Source organism: Lepidochelys kempii, chromosome 1 (genome assembly GCF_965140265.1).
Source record: "Lepidochelys kempii isolate rLepKem1 chromosome 1, rLepKem1.hap2, whole genome shotgun sequence".
Lineage (NCBI taxonomy): Eukaryota > Metazoa > Chordata > Testudines > Cheloniidae > Lepidochelys > Lepidochelys kempii.
The window spans coordinates 218390163-218415019 of record NC_133256.1 but is presented as its reverse complement, the minus strand read 5'-3'; the positions used below and the strand labels follow the sequence as shown (position 1 = coordinate 218415019).

The following is a 24857-nucleotide window of genomic DNA, read 5'->3' as shown; positions in this document are numbered from 1 at the left end:
CACACCAGCTGATAATTGAGCCCCAAGTATTGAATAGACATGGAAACTGAATTCCCCCTTTTCCCTTCAAGGTGTCTCTCTCCATGTCGGAATGAAGGCACATTGTAAGGGAAGTTTCCACTGTTGTTACCCATGCTGTACCTGTTCTCTGGATAAACGGAGGACTATATTCTCCAAGGATTCCAGGCCTTTTTTCAGCCCTAAATTAGCTTTAGAACATAAGAACAGCCATAATGGGTCAGACCAAAGGTCCATCTAGCCCAGTATCTTGTCTTCTGACAGTGGCCAGTGTCAGGTGCCCCAGAGGGAATGAACAAGGTAATCCTCAAGTGATCCATCCCCTGTTGTCCATTCCCAGCTTCTGGTAAACAGAGGCTAGGGACACCATCCCTGCCCATCCTGGCTAATAGCAACTGACGGACCTATCCTCCATGACCTTATCTAGTTCTTTTTTTAACCCTGTTATAGTCTTGGCCTTCACAACATCCTCTGACAAAGAGTTCCACAGGTTGACTTTAAACTTTAAAATCCCTAATAAAGTCCAAAGCCTCCAGTGTTTACTTCTGAGTGGGCTACAGGCAGCTGTTTTTATGTAACGGTAGGGGATGAGCTGAAAACGAGTGAAAATACAAGAAAGCAAAATGAAAATCTTTGTTGTTTGGCAGGAAAACAGATCTCGAGGCCAGCCACATTTTTCCCAATTTAACCTTGCAGAAAACCTGCTTGAAAGTGCTACCAGAGTCCATCCCAATAGGCCAGAAACAGAAGAAACCAACACCAGTCTCAAGCTGCCTCTGACAGCTTCAGGTACAGTATGAGCAGAAACAATGCAATGCTAGAGAGAACAGTGTAACAAACAGCACTCACTGAGGTGAATTGCTGTAAGAGTTCACTGAAATGCCTTTCTTGGGGAGGGGATAAGGGAAGGGATGCATTAGAGAATTTTTAAATATAATTTAACTGTTGATATTAAAATGTGAAACAAATAGACTAGTGCAAATATATAAGTGACAAGAGGATCATAGAATCAATCATAGAATCATAGGACTGGAAGGGACCTTGAGAGGTCATCTAGTCCAGTCCCTGCAAAGAAACCATGGCAAGGGCTTGTCCGGGACGTGTGACCTTGTTGTGGGAAGGCAAGTCACTAAGGGTCTGTCTACACTTGGAGTTGGGGGTGTGATTCCCGCCTTTGGAAGGCATACGTGCACTACTCTCATTGAGCCAGCACACTAAAAATAGAATGGTAGCCATGGCAGTGTGAGCTGCAGGACAGTCTAGCCTCCCTGACTATCTACCCATATCAGGGTCTCTCATGGGAAAAAATTGGGTTGAACAAAATGAACAATTTTTTCCACGTTGTTTTGTTTCATTAATTTTTCAGGTATTTGTTATCCTTTAAAATTATTTTTAACAAATCTAGCTATATTTCTAAGTGAAATGTTACTTTGAAATGAAAAGTCTAAATGTTTCATTTTGAAAATGTCAAAACAAACAGTTTCAGCTTTTTAAAAAATATATATTTTTACATTTTTTATTTGGCTAAAATTATTTGCTGAATTCTACCCCAATTTGTGAATAATTCTGTTTGAGTGACAAATGCATTTTTTGGCAAATAATCTATTTACCAAAAAGAAAAAAAAATCACCTGGCTGTAGCTGCTCGTCTCATCTCTTTGCAAAAATATTCCCCCTAACAAGGGAGTAGCAGAAGGACCTGGCAATATTTTTCTGGAAATCAACCATCAGTGACTACAAATAAGGGAATGGTAGAGCAAATACATCCCCACGTTGAACCTAACTCACTGCTGAACCTCTGTTATATAAACAGTGCCTAGATACTACTAGGCAATAATTATAGCCTGGTGATGGATCCATTAAAAACATACAAACAGATAGTCATAAGCAAAAATGACTGTCCAGTATATGGTGACTAAGAGTAAATTCTCCCTTCTGATCAGAATGGCAGATCTCAGCTCTGACATTCTGATTTCCTCAGGTTCAGGAAGCCTGTCATATATGGCACTACATAAACAAACAAGACACTTGGAACTGAAGTTGCCCTGTTCGTTCAAGGAGAATCTCACCCTCCTTACAGTATAATTCCATGTGCAGTTGTCAACAGAAAAATATGAACGCGCATTCCCTTTTATTCAAAGGCACTGGTACCAGTGATTTTGAATGAATGGGGTAGGTAAGCTCTAGTCTTTAACCTTCTGCTTTCCCTATGTTTGGACTTGTGGAAGTAAACTTTTTTAAAAATTGACTTGACACAAGGACACAGTGTGACACTCTGGTGACAGGAACAATTCTGGGCTCTTCAGTTGCTGAGAATTTGACTTAAACTAATAAGGCTGGCCTCAGACCAACATGCAGGCAAAATTAAGACAGCTTAAAACAGCTCATTGGTTTGACAGTTCAGCAGAGATCCTCTGTAGCACTGGAGGACTAATGCTAGGTTTAGCCATTATAAGGACTAAATCCATTTGTTTTCTGAGCCCTTTGCCTGGGGGATGGAAGACTGGTGGACTATGCATTTAGCTCTTTTTCGGAGGTGAGAGCATCTGACTTGAGTCAATGTGCTATTGTAAATATGCCTCAGGACAACTGTGATAGATGCTTTTTTTAGAAATTCAGGCGTGGGTCTTCAAAAGCGTTCAGCTTAGGCCTAGCTCTGCTTGCTGTGAAGTCAATGTAAATTACACCTGTGATCTGTATGGGAGTAGAGTTAGGCCAGTGCTGAGTGGATTTGAAATTTCCACCCTTAGTAAAGAAGCTAAAGCGTAACACAAAGCAGCATTAGTACCTTCTTACAACATAACGGATCGCTGGGCTTCTGTTTTTCAGGGTTTATTCATTTTGTTTGGGAGAAGGGAGTTACTGTTAGCAATTTTTGAGTTTTATGTAGATGGCTTTGGGGGCTTGCTTTTTGTATATACTGTAGTGAGTAATGTATATTATTTACATTACTCATTACAGTAGTATATACTGCAATAAGTAATACCTTTGTAATGTTGCCTCATGCACTTGAACAGAGCACTGTTTCAAACGGTACTTCGTTAAAGTGCCCTAGGAACCCTTTAGTGTGTACCGGCAGGATCTACCCTGACTAATTAGTGCTCAATACATTTGGGCACTTCAAAACTCACACCTCCATAGTCCTCATTACAGCTCTGTATAGACAAGCCCTTACATACAAGTAACCATTTCTGATGTTTTTCCAGGGTTTATTGGATAAACATCAATTTCTTTTCTTTTCTTTTATTTATTTGTTTGTTTATTTGTATTGGGGGTGTTTTATTGGGATTTATGAGTTAAAACCAAAAAATCAGAAGCCCTACAGATAGAATAAGCAGTGTGCAAATGAAGACAAGCTTCCAAAGACCAGCCACTCTGTGGACACACATTGGCCACCCCCATTTTCCACCCACAGGTGCGTTCCAGACACTGTATAGCCACAGTTCAAAAAAGGGAACCAATCACACTTACCAAATTTCTACCTACTTAACTGTGGGGGCAGATTAAGTAGTTAAGGCCAAAGAGGAAGATCAGGCAGCAGTGACAGCTGGGGCTCTTTTCCTCCCTTGGCCACCCAAGAAGAAGCATTAGCAGATACTTTCCAGAGCACCTGGGGTAAATCCATAGAGCCCTTCTGTGGAGCACACTGCCTCGTCATGCTCCAGGCAGACTAATCCTCCAGCTGCAAATGACATCAGTGACCTCATGATGTGACATCAGAATGGGGGCTCTAGTGCGTAATCAAGAAATATGCTTAGAAATACAGAGGATAGGTCTGACTTGTTTCTTTAACTCATGCTCAACTGCTTTCTAAATAATACATCTAACAGTTTGCACTTAACACCATATTTCCAAGGAGCAAAATATACTTTGCAAACTTTACTTAGCTGAACCTCACTCATGGGAAGTACATAAAGCCATTTTACAGGTAGGCAAACCAAGGCCTAAGGGCCCAATCTTTAAAGGAGATATTTAGGTGCCTAAAGAAGCAGATAAGCACCTACTGGGATTTTCAAAAGCTGAGATCAATGGGAGTTAGGCACGTAGGTGCTGTTGACAATTCTACCAGGCCCCTAAATGTCTCTGGAAGACTGGCTCTAAGAGAATAAATGATTTGCGAAGGGTCACACAGCCAGGCAGAGTCAGGAAAAGAACACAGTTGATAGGGGAGTATAAAAATAACAAATTAATCACTTTACATTTAAACAAAACTTTTACTGTAAGAATCACAATTGAATTGCATCACCAAGGTATTCCACATTTTCACTGTTGATTTTTTTTTCAATTCAGAAGCCTTGAAATATTTTAGAAACCAGTTAACAGTATATGAGCAAGAAGAAATTCTAAATTATGCAGAGCTGTGGTTTCTTGGTCTGGAAGCTAAAAAGATTGAAGGGTTACCTGAAACACAGAATAATAATTGTTATGATGATGAACATGGCACTTACATAAAGGTAAGAGGAAAAATCATGGTACTGGTATTCTGCGCAACAATATTTGTAGTGACTATTTGTCCACTGCTAGTTGGTCTATATGAGATAAATGAGGGTCTCAGATGACTTGCTAGCAGTTAAATGGCCACATTGCAAACCCATCACTATTGACAACCTGTTTGAATCTCAAAAGCGAAGCTCTGAATGGAGACCCACCTTCCCTTGACGCAAGATTCATTAGTTAAGGGCTTGTGCCGCTTCTGCTAGTGCACTTCTCTCTCTCTCAACTTGTCCTGTGGGCGTAAGACGTCAGGTTTTGCCAGTCCAGCACCTTTCATGAGCAGTGAATTCACAAACACGCACACCACTCTAGAATATGAACCTTCAATTTGTGCTGGCACCAGAACCTTGCATTTTGTTTCCTTGTCTACTGCAGGTTCTGCATGACCATATTGCTTACCGCTACGAAGTGCTAGAGGTCATTGGGAAAGGGTCGTTTGGACAAGTAGCAAAATGTTTGGATCATAAAACCAATGAACTAGTGGCAGTGAAAATAATAAGGAACAAGAAAAGGTATGGCATGGCACGACTTCAAGAGGTTAAAGAGGTCTTTGATAGGCTGATACTTTTCTATTCATGAGAATAATCATCCCCTGCTTTATTATGGATAATTTACAAGTAATGATCGGTTTATGCTATAAGAAAAAGGATGCTTGCTTATTCCATATTTACAAATACTTCTAAAAATTTTGCGTGAGTTTGTTGGCAATAAAATTGGAAGGATGCTACGTCCTGGAGAGTCAGGCATGATGTGGGCAGGAATGGTGCAAGCTCCCTGCACGTAGCTGGGCCAATGCACCTCATTTCTGACTTACTTCGTCCCCCACAATTCCAGTTATATTCCCCCCACTTCATCACTCTGCCAATTCACTTCTATCCTGACTTGCAAAACTGCATTTTATTCCAATACTGGACTCCCAAATAGCTTTGTTATAGAGTTATCCAATAGGGCTTGTTATAAGGCTTGTTTACATGGGGAAGTTAGTGTGAAAGGGTTAGGATGTGAATTTAAAGCACGATAGTTATTCCGCACCACCTCCCCATGTGGGCATTCTTATTCTGCACTAAGAAGGCCTTTTTGCAGTTTATTTTAATCCACTTCAAAGTGGATTAACCTAAACATCACAAAGGCACTTTTAGTGTGGAATAAGAGTGTCCCCACACAGAACTATTGCAGAATAGCTGTTCCACACTAGATATTCTAGGCTTTTTTCCCCCCAGTACACAAACCCTTAGACCAGGACTACACTACAAAGTTTTGCCAGCATAGCTATGTCAGTCAGCGGTGTTAAAGAAACACATCCCTGACAGACATAGCTATGCTGGCAAACCCTCCCCCACACCAATGTAGATTTAGCTCTACCAGCAAAAGAGTCCTTTGGCCAGTATAGTTTATGTTGTCTGGGTAGGGGGTTTAAAAGGAGTTTAACAAAAGAACTCCTTTTGCCAGTATAAGCTGAGTCCCACTTGGGGGCTCTGCCAGGATAGCTATACTGGTATAGCTGTATTGGCAAAGCCTTTGTAGCGTAGATCAGCTCTTTTACTCTGGAAAAATCCACAAGTGCAAAAAAGATGGTAAAAACCATAGGAATGGCAGGGTTATTCGTAAAAGAGATTAAAAATCTTAGGACTATTTAGTTTGGAAAGGAGAAGAAGAGGAAAATTGAATAAAAGTAATGATATGTGGAAAACCAGGATGGTGCTTGTATTCATTCCTCCTCGTAGCATAAGAACAAGAGAGCACAATCAAAAGGTAGCAAGCTTAAAACTGACAAAAAGGGAGCACTTTATTTTCCCAGCATAGAGTCAGTTTGATGAAATAAGAGCCACAGGAAATCATCCAGGCAAACAGTGTAGCGTGATTTTAAAGGGTTTAGCTGTTGATACAGAAATGTATAAAATATACAGGGAATATTCATACCTATGCTGAGGGCAAAGCAGAGCATCTTCAGAGGCTGAAAAATTCCCCCCTCTTCCAACATGATATAATGTTGCATAGTTAGAAAATAGGGTGCGGGACAATCACCTTCCTATGAAGCATCCAGCAATGACGCATTGCTGGAGACGGCATACAGCATTAGGAGGACCAATAGCTGGCTCCAGCATAGGAAATTTTACGTATGGTCCTACAATTTTTCTTCCCCTCTTAGTAATGGCCAGGTTTGTTCTACTAAGCAGTGCTGTTGTACCAGGCCCAGAAAATTTTACTACTAAAATTCTTGGGGCCTGATCCAGCAGCATTGGAGTCAATGGGAGTTGTGCAATATATTATCTTAAGCAGGAAATTAATTAGGCCCTTTCATTGCATGCTTTATTCTTGCTTCAGTAAGCCTCTTGTACAGATACTATAGAAAACTGAAGACCTTGCTACTCTTGGGGTGAAATCTTGGCTCTGTTGAAGTAAATGGAAAGACTCCCATTGACTTCACTGAGGCCAGGATTTCACCCTAGATGCTCAACCATGTATTATTTGAAACATTTTTTCATTCAATTATTTTGCCAGCCAGGTTCAAAATAACCAGAATAGATAGTGGTTAACATTATGAAGTCAGCATTTGCCAATAATTACCACACAGTATTTCTCTCTACTTAGACTAGGAAATAACTCTTGTAGTTCAGATTCTACTGTGTGGTAGTTACCAGTCACTACTGATTCTTTAATGAGAGCCGTTTGTTTTGTATCTGTGGCAAGATCATGTTGGTTGTAGTATTCCATTTACAGTTAGACTAAATTAATCAGGTCCTCGCCATATCATGTGACTTTGTCCTATGCATGTAGATTTCACAATCAGGCTTTGGTAGAAGTGAAGATTCTCGATGCTCTTCGGAAGAAAGACAAAGACAATACTCACAATGTTGTCCATATGAAGGAATGCTTTTACTTTCGCAATCACTTCTGCATTTCTTTTGAACTGCTAGGGTAAGGTATATATTCTTCTACATATATCATGGGCCAAATGATATAGGATCGCAGACCCATACATGTTATGAAGATAACTTGTCTGTTATTTTCTTTCTTTTTAGTGTTTTTGAGTAGGGTTGCCAACCCTCCAGGATTGTCCTGGAATCTCCAGGAATTAAAGATTAATCTTTAATTAAAGATTATGCCATGTGATGAAATCTCCAAGAATACAGCCAACCAAAATTGGAAACCCCATTTTTGAGTTGGTTGGTTGTATTTTTTTCTGGTTCACACCATGTATGTTTAGTTTACAGACATCTGTGTTAATTTACACATCATTTCCTCTCCCTGCACACCCCACTATCAAGAACCCTTGAAAAAGGATGGGAACAAAGTAGAGAAAAATGGCCTGAGAATGTAGAAAGGACACAGATGATATATTTACGTATAGGGCCAGATTGTGGTATTTAGCCACAGCCCTGAGAGGGATACTTCCTTTTCCCAAGAGGCACAATCCTTCCCCTAGCTCCCCAAAGCATAGAGGGAGCATACCTGATGCACCATCCAATGAGATGTGGTTGAGGCCCCTCCCCACCCTTTTGGGGGGCAATTTGCATCCCTGAGTGGTGCAAAGAAGAAGCAATCTCTCAGCACAGAGCCTGGGATTGACCTTAGCTCTTGGTGCTCACGGGTAGATGGGAAAAGGCTCCTTATTAGACTTCCTCCACCACATACACCATGTGCACCCTTATTAGAACCAGGCACAATCTGTGCATAATTCTTGTTCTGTGCATGTTATATTTCTTTAGCTGATGGAATGAAATGGAAAAAAATTAAAAAGTGAATTTAGGGGTTGGTGAACTTTAGGGTTTGTTATGCTGATCTGCCCTCTTTTGTTCCCCTTGAAAACTCCTGATAAAGAACATGTAGTTTAGGTTTGTCCTAGTATTCAGTCTAACACTATATAAATAGTGCACAGCATTGCAATTTTTAGCAAAGGAAAACAAGCCGTGACAGACTCCCATAGGACATGGTGCTAAAAAATACCCATGATTCCCTCAAAATAGTAACCAGGTGGAGATGATAGAATAGGAGAAAAATACAGGAACCAGCAAGTGAACTTGACCTTTATAGTTGCATCTATTGTCTCACAAACATGATAACAAATATCAGGAATGTGGGGTGTGTTTTAAAATGATTATTTCAGCTGTTTTTAAAGATACTGGATGTCAGAAGTTAAAAATACAATGATTGTTATTGTTTTGTGAATGTACTTTATAGGAGGAAGTTTGGAGAAATCATGGACATTTTTATTTTTCACATTTCTTGTAATCAAATGTCAAATGGGAGTTCAAGCAATTGCTTAGTTTTCTGTTTTCTAAAAAAAATCTTCCCCAATTGAGTACAGATGTAACAGGCTTTTCTTCCCATCCATTCTAGTATTCTCAGCATGCTGAAGACTCAGCAAATTATTAGAAGACTTGATCCCTGACTCTGACCTAAACTCAATGTCACATCCAGCTCATACTGATACATGTGAAAACGTGAACTCTGCCACGTGTGCTGATTAACATGATGTAATCAAAGGCCTCTTGGGTCCAATAAAGGCACCAGCCTGGCATCTCAGAAAGTCACTGTGGGAAAATGAGAGGAAAAGAGCTTCTGGCTATCCAGCAAGTTCATCCCCTTAAAAGAGACCTGGAACCTCTGTCCATAACATAAAAGCATATTTTTGCCTTATCGGCCCAATGGTAATTTAAATTATTAGTAAAGCAATAACTTGATTGATGAACGTTGTTTCCTACAGAATGAAAGCACCATGTACTAGCTAGTTTGTTTTCTAATGGCCAGACTCTGTCCATCCCTTGTGTGGATGTGCAAGAGAGGGAGGTCCCCCTATATACAGTGTCTTGCACCTATGCTCAGTAACTGGTCAGAATTCCATTGGAGAACACAGCATCATCTCCCTTCTAGTGCTTGCGTAGGTCCCAGCTGTCTGAAAGCAAGCGGGTGAGGGCAGGGCAATAGCTGTGTCCCCAGCACAGTTGGTCAGATGCGTAGCAAGAAGCATGCTCCACTGTCTCCAAGAGCGATGAAGCTGTGACGCACTGTGACCCACAACCCCTAAGAAGAAATCTGCCTAATTCAGCCAGAATTATTTCTGGGATTCCAATGGCAACACAGCCCCTCAACACACATCACACCAATATGTCTCCGGCATACAGGGAAGAATCTAAACCTAAGATATATCAGTTATTCTGAAAATTGAGACTCAACATTCTACAAAATGCAAATGCTCTTGGTAAACCTTTGACACCTACTAGCAAGGTTGCCATTTTAGTTCATTGCCAGGCCCTTCTCCTACTCCTATGCCTCAGTTTCCCAAACTGTAAAATAGCAATTATAATCATGGTTACCTGCCTCAGAAGAGTGTTGCTTTATCATTGGTAAAGTAGTTAGGGGTCCTCGATTGAAAGGCACATTTATAGAAAAGAGGAATAATCCAGTGGTTAGTGCACTAACCTGGGGCTTAGGACATCTGGGTTCAATTCCCTGCTCTGCTACAGACTTCCTGTGTGGCCTTGGGCAAGCCACTTTACCTCTCGGTACCTCAATTCCCACTTGTAAAATGGAGATAATAGCGCTTCCCTTGCCGGTGTTGTGGGGATAAATTTGAGGTTGTGAGGTGCTCAGATACTATGATAATTGGGGCTATAATTGTAGATATCTAGAAATGCAGACAGTGCAAAACTACAACCAGGTAAAACAGATTTCATTGCAGACCTGAAAACTGGCCCAAGTTCATGGAAAATGTTTTGAGTGAACCTGGACAGAATGCTGAGTAAACCTGAGTTGAGCTCTCAGCAACACTGGAGCAGTTTATGGTTTCAGGAGGAACTGGAGAATTTGGTGTTTTGTCCCAAAAGCAAACCATGGCATTTTGGGGGGAGGGCTGCTTTGAGTTTTATGAACCCATAACTCAAAGTGAAACTCACACAAGTACAAACCTGTGCAAAGTGAAAGGGGAGAAAGGTTTATCCGCATGACCTGATGTACATTGACACTGCTGAGCTTTTCAGTGCTCTAGTGAACAGCATCACTAGATTCTTATTATCAGCCCTACTGCAGCAGCACCATTGCACTTCCCATCTCCTTTCTGGCCATGGCATTGCCTGGTGGGGATCTTGCCTTGCTGAGGAAGGTTGAAGGAAACAGCTAGTAAGGGAAGCCTCTTTTTCTGTCTGATGTTTGTTTACTTGTTTTGCCCTTCCCGCTCCCATCAAACCACACATGACAGAAGTTAGTCACGTCACTTAATGCACTATTGAAAGGTGCTCATACTACATTGATGAGGATGGTATAAGAGCAATGGAAACTATACAGGTATTTTATCAAGGATGATTTCCCTTGAGCATCTGACCACAGGCACTGAGATACAAAGGAATTTATGGAAGGTGCCAAGTCAAAGGTCAATTAAAAAGAATGGGAACTGGACCAAACCTTTCTATCTCTTATTCCGCCAGTGAGAACGCTATTCTGCATGGTGAAAAATAATGGATTTGTGACACCTGGTTCAATAAATAAATGTGTCCCATTGACATTACTCATCCATTAGATCTGGAGGATCAAGATATTTATGCTTATTATATGCAATATAACTTTCCCAAGGAAAACTTACATGTTGTTTTATTCTGGGTGATTCCTTTCTCTCATGTAAGGAAAACAACAAGAGGCTTTCTAATGAGCTCTAAACTATTCATGCCATAAACCCAAAGTGCCCTGGTCTCTCTGTCTCATCCCGCAGAATAAATTTGTATCAGCTGATCAAAAAGAACAAGTTCCAAGGTTTTAGTTTGTCTTTGATTCGACGATTCACTCAGTGTGTGCTGAGATGTTTACAAATGCTCTACCGGGAAAAAATTATCCACTGTGACTTGAAACCTGTGAGTACTGTCATCTCATTATAAACCACTTTGTACAGTTCTTCTAAGGTGCATCTTATCTTTCACAGATAGAGAACTTCTGAAAGGATCTTTAAAACTCAACAGTGATAGGTAGAATCTATGATTCCTCTAAGGATACTTGTAGCTGGGGGATGTTATTCTCAGTTCAAGTAGACGTACTCCTGCTAGCTCGCTAGAAATAGTAGTGTAGCAGTGCCGAGTACATACCCTCAGGGTCTGGGTAGGTTTGTACTCAGGGTGGCTGGTCCAGGATCCTGGCTCTGCAGCAACCTTGGCTTGAGCCAGGGTTCTCATGGCTTCCAGGCTCCTGTTGTTGATCCAGGAGCCAAGCCCCAGTTAGAGAGGGGGTTTCTGGGACTTTGGGACTCCCAGCTTCATGGCAAAGAAGCTGGAAGCCCTGACATGGTGGGGTTGCCCCAGAGCTGCAGACCCTAGAAGCCCAGGGTCCCTGGCCACAAGGGGGTCCCTATTTCCTCCTCTTACTCTTTCTCTCTCATAACTTTCCTTTGGAGTTTTGCTTTAGTTCAAACAATTGGGCATAATTGCCCTCCGCTATCAGTAAAGTGTATGAAGAGGCAAGATAAAGTGATTTATATTACTATTACAGAGTTAAGCATAACCTCATCATATTATACGTTACTTTTACCAAAGAGTTCACTAACCTACTGGGGTGTTATTGTCTTTCCCCCTTTTTATTTTTCCTCTGTAGGAGAACATATTGCTATACCACAAAGGTCAAAATTCAGTTAAAGTTATTGACTTTGGATCGAGCTGCTATGAACACCAAAGAGGTTTGCAGAAAAGTCAAGTTGATGTAATTTTCTTAATTAGATTTCTTAATTTTTAAAAACGGGAAAAATCATTTTATTTCATTGAGCTAATACAATGACACATGCCCAGCATTTGCATCTATTGAACTAGTAGCCACTGGGGTTCTCCTTGTGCCACCTACCAGCGCTTTCCCCCACACTGCTGAGACTGATCTACCACCTTTGATGATGATGGTTGATGATGATATAGAAATTGCTCTTAGCAAGTGTAGGGAGTTGAAATGCTTCCAAGTGAATAGCCCCACTGATTTCAATAGAACTTACTCTTTTCAGTGGGGGTTGACAGGCTCAGACCCTGAGATTCTTTTTTATTTGCTAGTTAAGTTACAATTCATGCATTTTTTGAACCAAAGGTATTCTTTCCCTGAGTTGTGGTGGAATGAAAACAACTCGGGGCACTGGAGATAAAACAGCCATTTTAAAGAGATTTTTAAAATATTTTTTCTTGATAAGGTTTAAACAAAACGTACAACGAATAAACAAAACAAAACCAATAAACAAGAAATTAAACATAAAATGTGTCTTATAGCTGAATTGATGACAAAGAACTCACAACACTAAGAATAAATGTGTCGTTCAAGAGTGATATAAAGGTGAGGAAGGCTGTAGCACTTGTTAAATGGGAGAAATCTATATAACATTTTCACTAAGCATGGGGGGAAAAATCATGTCCTGTGTTCTTCTCTTTCTCCCATTAAACATGTTTCTTCACTCAGACAATATATACAAATTCTGCCAAGCACCCTGCTCTGGATTTTGGGATGGTTGGGTTGAAGTCAATTAGATTTACACAATCTGTTTTTGAAAGAGAGGTTAATCATTTTAGGCTTTCTGATGTTTGGATACAAGACAATAAGAGATTCACCCTGGAATATCTCTGGAGAGGAATAATTTGAAACATAGAAATTCAGTGGAAGAAATGTGGAGCATGATTCGTCTCCTCTTAGCTTAAATAAGACGGTTTTTTTAGACCCCTGGGAAGCAGTAACTGAAAGATACCGAAGGGCAGGTAGTAGAAGACAAAGTTAGATATTAGTTCATAGGATGATATGGCACAACCACAACAAAAACCCAATAGTGTGATATTGGCCAAAGAAACATGCCATATGTCGTCCCTTCCTATGCAGTTCTGGAGAAACTGCATCTAGAATACTGCTTATGTAGCTGAGCACCTTGCTCCCAGAAAGGTGTTGAACTGGAAGGAGTTAAAAGAGCAAAAGAATAAATAAAAAGGTCAACAGGCTAGTGGAATTGATGTAGGAGGGGAAAGTGACAGAGCTAATGTACCATCATTATATTTGGTTTGGCTGAATACCAATTAAAAGGGATTAATTTACTCACTATGGTCCCAATGCTGGAATGTGACCTGCTGGCACAGACCCCTGCACATGTGTAGAGTCCCAGTTAAGACATTGGATGAAATTCTGACCCTACTGAAGTCAATGCTAGTTTTGCCATTGACTTCAGTGAAACCAGAATTTCGCCGAATAGGTCTCTGAAGGTGTGGATTGCTTTGTGCTAGAAAATCCCGTTGCAGGACTGGGGCCTATAGAAGGGGAAGAATTGTTTGGGGCTGGTTCAAGGTGTATAATTGCATGTAAGGGAATGAACTAAGGATATTTGGCTGAATAATATCAGGAAACATTTCCCAAGAGCAAGATCTATTGCTCTGTGAAGTAGTTCCCAAAAGATGTGGGGAAGCACCCATCACATGCAATTTAAAATGGAACTGGATGAAGTATTAGAAACATATACTAGGGAACAATCCCTCTCTTGCTTATGAGGAAATAAGATATATTTGTCTTTTCTAATGTCTATGGTTCTCTAATATGAATTGCTGCCCTGACAACACTATGTTCCTTAGTGTCCAATTTTCTTTCCTAATGCAGTGTATACGTATGTTCAGAGCCGATTTTATCGCTCCCCTGAAGTGATTCTTGGTCACCCGTATGCTACTCCTATTGATATGTGGAGCCTGGGATGCATCATGGCTGAACTTTACACAGGCTATCCCCTTTTTCCAGGAGAGAATGAAGTAGAGCAACTTGCCTGCATCATGGAGGTAGCTTCTGGGATATTTTAGTCATAACATCAAGGTGCTGTTTCCTCCATCCCTTACATGCATGTCTTGGAAACAGAGCATTTTGTAATTTGATGAATTGTTTGAACAGTACCTTCCCTGGGGGTTCATTGACATGAGTTTGCTAAACTGCACTCCCAGCAACAGAATGACACATGAAGAGACTTAAATATTTTCTGGAGCTGGGCTGGCTGTGAGAGGGAAGCTTATCACAGCCAGGGGGCCCAGTGAGAAGAGGCAGAATGTGAAGCTGCTGCCTCCGCTTTGTGTGGCAAACCAGCGGCCTGTGGTGAACGTTGTTGGTCTGTTCAGTCACTGTGCTATTTCTGTCTTTATGGGGAGCACACTGTAATGTGATCAGAATTGTAGGGAGCGGTTCTGACCAAAGAAGTATGTTTGAGTCTAAGGGGGAAGCAAAGCAAAATACAATATTTTAATTTTTCTCCTTTTCCTAATACATTTTTTGTTTGTACTGCCATGTAATGTACCTGGGGCCAACTGGGAAAATGATGCAAAAGTTATGGCAGGTACAATGTGTTGCAGTCAGTCTTCTAGGCAAGTCTGACTAATGAGAGCATATCACTTTGTTGCCCAGCATCCTATGCTAGCTCCCTGTCTGATTTTAAACCCAGGGCAAGCCCTGACTTAGCAGGTGCAAAGCTGCTGCACTGTCCCTCTCTGCAGTCTCCCACAGTAACTATGTTGATCAACAGGAGTGCTATTCTTCAGAGTCCCCCTGTGAAACTTCCAGGGCTGGGGAAAGAGCTGTCTCAACAGAGGGATGTAGGTGTTGTAGATGCTATTAGTCAGATCAGAATGAGCCCAACTGTGAAAACAATTCTGTTTAAGTAAGACCTCCATTAATGACAGAGCAACTTAGCCTGGCAGCGTTCTTTATGGAAGATGACAACCATCAAAATTTATCTACTGTGAGAAGACAGCTTAAAATGGAGAGTGTGAAGTCCATTTTCAATCAATTATAATGGATCCCATGGTTCTGTATATGGACCTTAGATACTGTATTACAGGGAGAGGCACATTAAAAATGAGGGTGGGTTAGAGAGAGCTGTAGACATTTCACTCCATGCATCTGAAGAAGTGGGTTTTTTACCCACGAAAGCTTATGCCCAAATAAATCTGTTAGTCTTTAAGATGCCACCAGACTCCTTGTGGTTTTTGTGGCTACAGACTAACACAGCTACCCCTCTGAGACATTTTACTGTAAATTGCCAATGTAAATAAGAGGAGGAGGAACAGCATATCCATCTTTAGCCAAGGCTGCTAGAGATGTTGAAGAAATAGTGAATAACTCCTCGTATTAATTTTCTGTCTTGAAGATATTGGGTCTTCCACCAGCTGATTTTATTCAGACTGCATCAAGAAGACGAACGTTCTTTGGTAAGCGCCTGTGATTATCTTTCTTTATTGTATCACTCCCTGGGCTTTTAAGTCTCCTCTCTGCTATTGCCTTTGATGTGCAGGTGGAGAATGGGGTTAGAAGAACTTCAGATTCTTCTTACCTGGGTCACCACTTCATTCAAACTGCTTTTAGGAACAAATATCCATAAGAAATAAATAATTTGAGGACTATACAAAAACTCAGTGATGTGCTGTCGATAGTTTAAGGTCCTCCCACTGCAGAGATAACAGAGGAGAGACTGAGAAATCTATGTTTGTTTTCCTGTTTTAAAACAAGTGTTTTCTCATTGCTAAAACCATGGAAGGAGGCAACACCACTTAGGAAACAAATCTGTATTAAGTGCACTTTACTAGAACTGATTATTCTTTGGTCCTGAAAAATATGCAAAGTAAAGTGGTAACACAGCACAGGATTCAATCCGTATAATTTCAGATAGCTATGCTAGAGGGATTACTCACACAGCAGTGCAAGCCATGTACTGGTGGGATGGTTGTAATATGGGAAAACGCATTTCATTGCTCTCATAAGACCCTGTTCAGGACTTCTTATTCACACTGACTTCAATAAGGATTTTACCCTAAATAAGGAGTCAGAGTTTAATGCCAGAAGACACCACCAGATCATTTAGTGTGGCCTCCTATGTATCACAGGTCACCAGCACCACCCAGCACCTATACGCTAAACCAAACAACCAAAATGAAACCAAAGAATTACAGCCCTCAGGAGAATAGACTGTTATGTGCCACAGGCAGAGACTAGGAGGGACCGAGGTCCCTACAATGATAAGGAAATGATTAAGGGAGATATACAAGAAAATCCCTTCCCACCTATTGTGCTCAGACCCTGAGCATATGAGCAAGAACCAACCAGCCAAGCACCTGGGAAAGAGAGAATTCTCAGTCCCATCTCACAGGCCTGGCCCCAAGTAGGGTTCATTGTGTTCTAGCTAAATACCAACTGGGTAATTATGTTCAACCTACCTACCATTCAACAAGCTTCAATGGAACATGGCATTCTTCACTTCCTGTCCTAAGCAGCTGTGTAGTGCATTTCTGTGTTGTTAAACAGTTGTCATGTTTCACCTGAGATAGGTGCAGGTCAGTGGTAGGTAAAGATATTTCTTGTGTGTAAGTTTGTGAAGAACTTTGGGGTCCTTTTGGATGAAAGTCATTATGTAAATGTAAGTCATTTTCCTTATGGATTTAAATCTCTTTGTAGGACTCTGTAAAGTTCACACTACTGAAGGGCAACATCATAACTACAGCTAAACTGTTACTGTGCAAAATGTTTACATGACTTAAAAGCATATTTTGTTTTTAAAGATTCCAGAGGTTTTCCTAGAACTATAACAAACAGCAGGGGAAAAAAAAGACACCCAGACTCCAAGGATCTAAGTATGGTATTAAAAACTCATGATGCTGCTTTCCTGGATTTTCTGAGAGGCTGCCTAATGTAAGTTACTTTTTACTTCTTTATTTTCTGCAGACTTGTTTGACATTAAGTCCCTGCTTTATTTCTCTTAGACCTTTAAAAACTTTTGTATCTCTGTTTTTTCACCAATGTTTATTTTATAGGCGCATCCTTGTAGCATTTGAGTGCCTTTGACAAACATTAATGAACTTTTTTGCCCTAGATCCCTAAATGGCCCCCTCAAGGATTGAACTCACAACCCTGGGTTTAGCAGGCCAGTGCTCAAACCACTGAGCTATCCCCCACCCCCTACTGTGGACCCTGTTCTGCAGAGTGGGGGCTAGGGACACACATGCCTAGGGACAGATCTAACCAGGAGTCAGAAACTCTGAAGTTTTTTTTTTTTTTAAACACTCTATTGTATTTAGTATGAAGTACAGTACAGATTGGGCAAGACACATAACTAGAGGTCTACTAAATTCGCAGCCATAAAAATTCATCATGGATTAATTATCTGGTTTCCCCCTTGAAATCTGGTCTTTTGTGTACTTTTACCTATACTATAGGGTAAGAGTATACAAAAGTACACAGTGTTTCTCAAACTGCGGGTCTCAACCCAAAAGGGGGTTGCAAGCCTATAGTAGGGGGGTGGTAATATTGCCACCCTTACTCCTGCGCTGCCTTCAGAGCGGGGCGGCTGGAAAGAGGCGGCTGCAAGCCAGATGCCCAGCTCTGAAGGCAACACTGCCGCTAGCAGCAGCGTAGAAGTAAGGGTGGTCTGGAATATATTATATGAATGCATCTGCTAAATTTGCTATATATGCTGTGACTGACCTGCAAAAAATGTGCTATTTCTCCACGGTTTAAGTAGACCCCGGCACAAAATCTCTCTGCACATTAGTTTTACTGTCTTTAAATTGGAAATAATAATACTGACTTTCTTAACTCATTGGGGTGATGAAAGGATTAATTAGTAAATGTTTATAAAGCTCTAAACCCTGTGTCTGTCTTCTCTAGTTAGACAGTAAGCTCTTTGGGGCAGGGACCATCTACTATTCTGTGTGCTTAGCATAATGGGGTCCCATTTTTCGTTGGTCCTTAGGCGCTGCTGTAATAAACATGTTCAATAATAATAGTAAACCATGCTGGCCTGTATCCCACTCCTGAGGCAACCACCTATTAACTTCTGTCTATTATGAAAATCAGTCATTTAATACAACTCTTGTTCCTGTGACCTAACAATTTTTGAATCCCTGACAAGTCTTTGCCTTTTGTCCCTTGGGTATTTTTTTCTTTTTACTACTTCTATTTACTACTTCTGAAAAAATAAACATTGTTCTGGGCCACTGTAGATGGGAAGGTTTCAAAAATTATTCAATAGCATTTTTTCATGCTAGTTATTGGAGTAGATTCCTATCAACCAGGGGAACCTCGAGGGCAAGTCAAGGTCCAAACATTTCCCAGGAAGTTGTGGGTTGAAATCCTGACTTTATTGAAGTCAATGGGAGTTTTGTCATTGACTTCAGTTACTCTCTTAACTGACACTGATCAACTGCAAGTTTTTCATTGCTGGTGAATACAAATAGCAAACAATTTCTGTTAATCTTCAAGGAAGATACAACTTCAGTAGGTTATCTAGATCATAAACCCTTTGAGGATAGAAACCTTCTCTTCATGCCTGTTGGTAATTGTCTTGCACACTGTGGGTGCCATGCAAATGATAAATAAGTACCAACAAATATCATGGCTGTCTTCATTTCTTCCTTCTGAAAAAAAACAACAACCCTGTACATTCATTTGCAAATGAAGTGCAGCACTTGAGTTTCCAGCATGTTGCCACTGTCCCCCTGTTACCACAAAGTAAAGGTGACCTGTTATGAATCAAACTGAGGCGGAAGAAGCAAAACTCTTGGGAGTTGAGAGTGCTGAGCACTTCCCAGGATTGCATCTCACAGACCTGCTAGTATGTGGTGTGATCTTTTATCTCGAAAAATAGAAGTGGTGGAGACTAACAAAACATTCTAGGAAGGTGGATTTAGTAGTATCCTGCTGCAAAACTGTCACAAAGATTTACCAGCCTACACACAAAATACTCATCTGCTTTTTACCAGAATGATGGATGTTAATAATCACACTAACAATGTTTTATTCACCAGCCAAAATAAAAGACTTGAACCAGCGAAGGATTGAATTTTGAAAACAATGAACCAGATTTTGCTCTCACTTACATTGATGTAACTTGGCGCCGGAGGAGTTACTCCTGATTTACACCCATGTAAGTGACAGCAGTATCAGCTCCCTTGCCTGTTTTACTGTTATCTATGCACTATGTCAGGTTGGAATTTTGGACCGTGTTCAGCACTTTCTGTGCAAGATCTTTGTTACCCGTTATTATTACTTTCCTGAAGAAACCCTCAAAAACAGCTTCAGGATTTACTACTCTGTTTGTACGGTTGCTCTTCTGTAAATCTCAACTTGCAGTTATGTTGTTTTGAACGGTGACCTAGTTACACAAAAAATCTTTCCCTTAACGAGGAACATCCCTTTAACATTCCAGTGTAGTGGCCCAGTATCTTTCTTACAATGGCTCTGTGGAGTTCTAATGAGCGCCATGGACAGTTTTGACATTAGACTAGTCAGAAGAATAGAATACAGTTTGTATGAGGTACAACTAATTGAGGAAGTACCTATCTGCTAGGGGATTGCAACTGCTGCTCAATTCTAACACCTTTTCTTGGCACTAACATCATTTTAGGATTTTAAGGCTCTTGGGCACATATACAGAATGAATCCTCTGATAATATTGTGATTTGCATGTGAGGATCTGTGGTAAGCATTTGGCTGTTTGATACTGCACAGAATTTGATCAGTAATTCAGGCAAATTTTCAGAAAGCAGAAAGAGGGTTTTGGCAAATGGAATTATGGATAAAGGCAAACAGGCTATTTTACTGTTTGTGAATTTGAAAAATGTCTTCATGGCTCAATTTTCCTGAAGACAATGAAAGTATTTTCTGGCCTAACCTAAGTTTAATGTATTTTTCATTTTTAGCATTATAAACAAACACTGTTCAATAATTATTTATCATTTGTATATTTTAAGGTGGGAACCTGCCCTCCGCATGACTCCAGATGAAGCAATGCAGCACACATGGATCCAGGAACCAAGAATACATAAATCAAAACAAAATCGCCACTCTGCAAGTGAAAGCTCCTTCTTCACACCAGAGAAGAAGGAGAATGTATATAAACACACACTGCCTGGACAAGGAGGTGCAGTAGTCTGAATATTTGAAGTTCTTTATTCTTAATAATATTCATCGCTTGTACGTGTTGGCAGTTATGATTTTTAGAGGCCTTCATGTCTGAGCAAATAGCTTTGTTAAAAAGAAAGGATGAAGTAATGTAAAATGATGGAATGCTCCATAGAAGCATCGGCCATACCCACAGCCAGAGGTTTCAGAGTAGCAGCCGTGTTAGTCTGTATCCGCAGAAAGAACAGGAGGACTTGTGGCACCTGAGAGACTAACCAATTTATTAGAGCATAAGCTTTCATGGGCTACAGCCCACTTCATCGGATGCATAGAATGGAACATATAGTAAGAAGATAGATATATACATACAGAGAAGGTGGAAGTTGCCATACCTCCATTGGCCACACCACTTCTTTCCCACTTCTTTGGTAGAAACAGAGAGTTACCCGGTGGGTCATGTGGTTTATCTGCAGCCCGACAGGCTAAATATAACAACTAAAGGCCCATAGGTTCATGCAGAAAGAGCCTTCATACAGTGATCTTGGTAGGAAAAGAATCAGAGACAGCATCTGCAATCCATCCACAATGCACTTTAGTTCTTAGGGCAGAAAAAATGCATGGGGGTTGGTGGTTCTGCTCCTCTGAAATGTTGAGGCAATAATTGATTGGGTCTTTGCAGATTTAATTTGGGCCTGTGGACACATTACAGTTTCACACTGTCATTTTTTTATTTTATTTCATACAGAAGAAAACACCTGTCAAGACATGGTTGATAAAGTAAAAGGTGAACTGCCTGGAAATCCTACTGCTGCAACTGAAAGACTAACTCTCAATGCAGCTTCCTCAGACACAATGGAAAATAAAGTGCAACACACAGCCAAACAGGTTATTCCAGAGAAAGATCTGGAAAACCCAGTGGAAAAGGCTATCAAAAGAGACAAGGCAGAACATAGCAGTGAAACAGCTCTTCACAAAAATTCAATGTTCTTACCACCAATTAAGTAACATTCTCCACAAGCAGCTATTGGTCTGGTTTCTATACCTGCCTGGTATGTTTTGTAGGTAACCATTTAACTGTACAATATTCAAGAACATCATTTTAAATTATAACTCTCCACACATGGGCTGTGCACGTTTGTTAGACATTTTTAATCTCGATTAGTCCAGGTAACCAAAGCAGAATGTGCGTTGAACGTTCCTGAACGTTACCAACATTCTTGTTGTGATCAGAGATTCTTCACAACCCACAGCAATATTTTTAATAAAAAGGAGACTCTAGAGGTGGAGAGAGACTTATTCTTGGTATTATACTGGACACTTGCATTCAAAGATTCCTGCTTCTTGGGAGTTAAAAGCCTAGAAAAACCACAGAGGTCACAAGATCTGAATCTAATCTCATTTAAACCAATATAAATCAGAAATAACTCTACAGAGGTTAGTGGATTTATACCAGCATAAATGAGAGGAGAATCAAACTCATAGTGTCTCCCTCTCTGAGAGGGGAGAGTCAGATACGGGTCATTGGTAGCACCTCTGAACAGAATTAGAAACCCACGTTTAGTTCTATAGTGACATGCACACTGCAAAGCAGGTATTTATAAAAGGCAACAGGAGAGAAGGCTACCAAACCATGGTATGCATTACACCCTTCTACAGGGACCCCACTCCCTTTTTATATCAAACCAGAAGGGTGGATGAAAGAGAGAGTCAATGTCCAGGTGAATGAACCCTCAAAGGGAGTCTGACTTAATGCATTACAAAATCAGATTTATATGACTGCCAGCCCCAGTCATTAACCTATCTTTTGACATGTCTTTACAGCACCCAGCACAATGGGGATCTGATCCCTGACTGAGGCTATAGGTGCTACAAATAAGAATAATAAGGACGCTATCCTGCAGGATTCAGGGAATACCATCTCAGTGATCTCACAGTGGTCCCAGAGCACAAGAGCAATTGGGTGGGTTACTGGAGTCACACTATTACACATAGGCTCTACAGGCCAGGAAAAATTCCTGCAGGACATAGGAATGATCACATCAATGACCTCATCAAGGACGAAGACAGGCAAACTGTCCTGTAGGATACAGGGTGACTGTATCAGTGACTTCCTGGAGGCCCTATACCAGGTGATAGAGGGTTGACTGTATCGATGATCTCACAGAAGTGTTGAGCAGGTAAACTGTCCTGGAAGATACAGTCTGACTGTATCATGTAGCTTAGAAAATGTTTGTGCTAAGGGCAAGGGTGCAAGGAACTGCTAAGAGCCAGCAAAGGCATGAAGGCAAGAGGATAAATTGGATGTCAGAGACAGAGCACAGAGTTCAGCGGCTGGAACTGTTTGAAGTACTATCTGTATACCATCAGGTTCCTGCTTGACACTGGAAACTATGGGAAGCCCATGAGTATCCAACTGAAATGCTGATTACCTGTTGGACGCTGCTGATAGTTCTCACAACATTACTACCTGAAACATCCCTGCAATCAAACACTGAAAAACAGACTATCGCCACTGTCAGAATTGTAGTTGAATAGCAGAGGGGGAATTCAGGCTGTTTTTGATTATTTGAATTTGATTATTATTCATTCTCCCTCGCTATTGTGCTTAGTGACTTAGATGCTTAGATTACTCTCATCTAAAATATCTGTTCTCCTCTCAGAGTTACTCACTTGTGTATTTGCCTGCTCCAACTGGATCAAATTGGGACTGCAGTCATTCCTGATTGCACTGGAGTTCCCAGAACGAAACTACAAACACAGTTTGGCTTGTTGCGTCTTTGCTGCAATTACATTCTCTAGATGATCTGTTTTGCAGAGACCGTCTTCCAGTAGCTTTATTATATTCTCTGGCACGTACACTGATATCTCCCAACTTTGCAGTAAACCTGCTGTTGAACATCCCAGGAGCATTCTCAGTGCTGAGGGTGATGTGAGATAGAAAATCATCTGACACTGGAATTCAGTCTAACCATCCTCTCACTCATCAGAGGCAGAGTCTATGTTGATGGTATTTGAGCTTAGTTGCGTAGCTCCATATTTGTTTCATATTTTCCCTTCCTTGTGTCCACATTTTTCATGTTAAGTCATCAGCCTCCACATCCATCTCAACCATGGTCACCTCCTTCATTCTCTCCGGACAGTGTCTCCTTTAGTTAACAATCAGATTCATGCTCAGAGACCACAGGGATGAGCATTGGGTATAAATTCTTCGAGAGGCAGGCAGACAGCTCTTCTCTTCAGGTGCCTCCAATGCCCTCAAGTTCTCCTGCAGAACAGAAAACAGTAGGTATGGCCTATCATGTACATGTAGCCCTCCTGTTCTTCATGCAGTAAAAGGAGTCTCCAAAATACAGAGCAAGCCTGTGGTCAGTGCTCTGCTCATTGTGCCTAAGAACAGGCAAAGTGACAAATTGTTGCAAGCCAAAAGAATACCTGAATGACTCACAGTTTGAGAAGCCCAATTTACAGGCCTTATTTTATCCCTATAGCTTAAATGTACATTATCTTTCCTTTTTTATAGTTCTTTTTTTAAAAATGCATTATGGAACCTGTTGTCTGTTAATAATAATCGCACTGTGCCCTTCTGTAGCACCTTGTGCTCAAGAACTAAAGGCATTTTGCAGATATAAATTAAGCACCACAACACCCCCCATTAGGTTGCGTATGTATTATTATTAGGGCTGTCAATTAATTGCAGTTAACTCACGTGATTAACTCAAAAAATTAATCGCAATTAAAAAAAGATTTTTTTTACATTTTCAAATATATTGATTTCAGATACAATACAGAATACAAAGTGTACATTGCTCACTTTATATTATTATTTTTTATTACAAATCTTTGCACTGTAAAAATGATAAACATAAGAAATTCACCTCATACAAGTACTATAGTGCAATCTCTTTATCATGAAAATGCAACTTACAAATGTAGATTTTTTGTTACATAACTGCACTCAGAAACAAAACAATGCAAAACTTTACAGCCTACAAGTCCACTCAGTCCTACTCCTCATTCAGCCAATCTCTAAGACAGACAAGTTTGTTTACATTTATAGGAGATAATCCTGCCCACTTCTTATTTACATTGTCACCAGAAACTGAGAACAGGCATTTGCATTGCACTTTTTAGCCGGCATTGCAAGGTATTTATGTGCCAGATACACTAAACATTCGTCTGCCCCTTCATGCTTCAGCCACTGTTCCAGAGGACATGCTTCTCTGTTGATGCTGCTCGTTAAAAAAATAATGCGTTAATTAAATTTGTGACCGAACTACTTGGGGGAGAATTGTATGTCTCTGGCTCTATTTTACCTGCATTCTGCCGTATATTTCATGTTATAGCAGTCTCGGATGATGACTCAGCACATGTTCATTTTAAGAACACTGTCGCTGCAGATTTGACAAACCGCAAAGAAGGTACCAATGTGAAATTTCTAAAGATAGCGACAGCACTCAACTCAAGGTTTTAGAATCTGAAGTGCCTTCC

At 40.6% G+C, this 24857-nt stretch overlaps 1 protein-coding gene across 1 annotated transcript in view; it reads left to right on the top strand.

The window, feature by feature from the left end:
• Positions 1 to 24046, top strand: part of DYRK4 (dual specificity tyrosine phosphorylation regulated kinase 4) — a 72037-nt gene extending 47991 nt beyond the window's left edge. The window contains exons 8-18 of the mRNA XM_073314661.1: positions 666 to 807; positions 4308 to 4471; positions 4887 to 5023; positions 7290 to 7430; positions 11218 to 11356; positions 12087 to 12168; positions 14097 to 14269; positions 15625 to 15685; positions 17030 to 17159; positions 20219 to 20388; positions 21115 to 24046. Of these exons, the coding sequence (XP_073170762.1) occupies positions 666 to 807; positions 4308 to 4471; positions 4887 to 5023; positions 7290 to 7430; positions 11218 to 11356; positions 12087 to 12168; positions 14097 to 14269; positions 15625 to 15685; positions 17030 to 17159; positions 20219 to 20388; positions 21115 to 21374 (1599 nt within the window). The 3' untranslated portion in view covers positions 21375 to 24046. The remainder of the gene's footprint in view (positions 1 to 665; positions 808 to 4307; positions 4472 to 4886; positions 5024 to 7289; positions 7431 to 11217; positions 11357 to 12086; positions 12169 to 14096; positions 14270 to 15624; positions 15686 to 17029; positions 17160 to 20218; positions 20389 to 21114) is intronic.
• Positions 24047 to 24857: the final 811 nt, after the last annotated feature.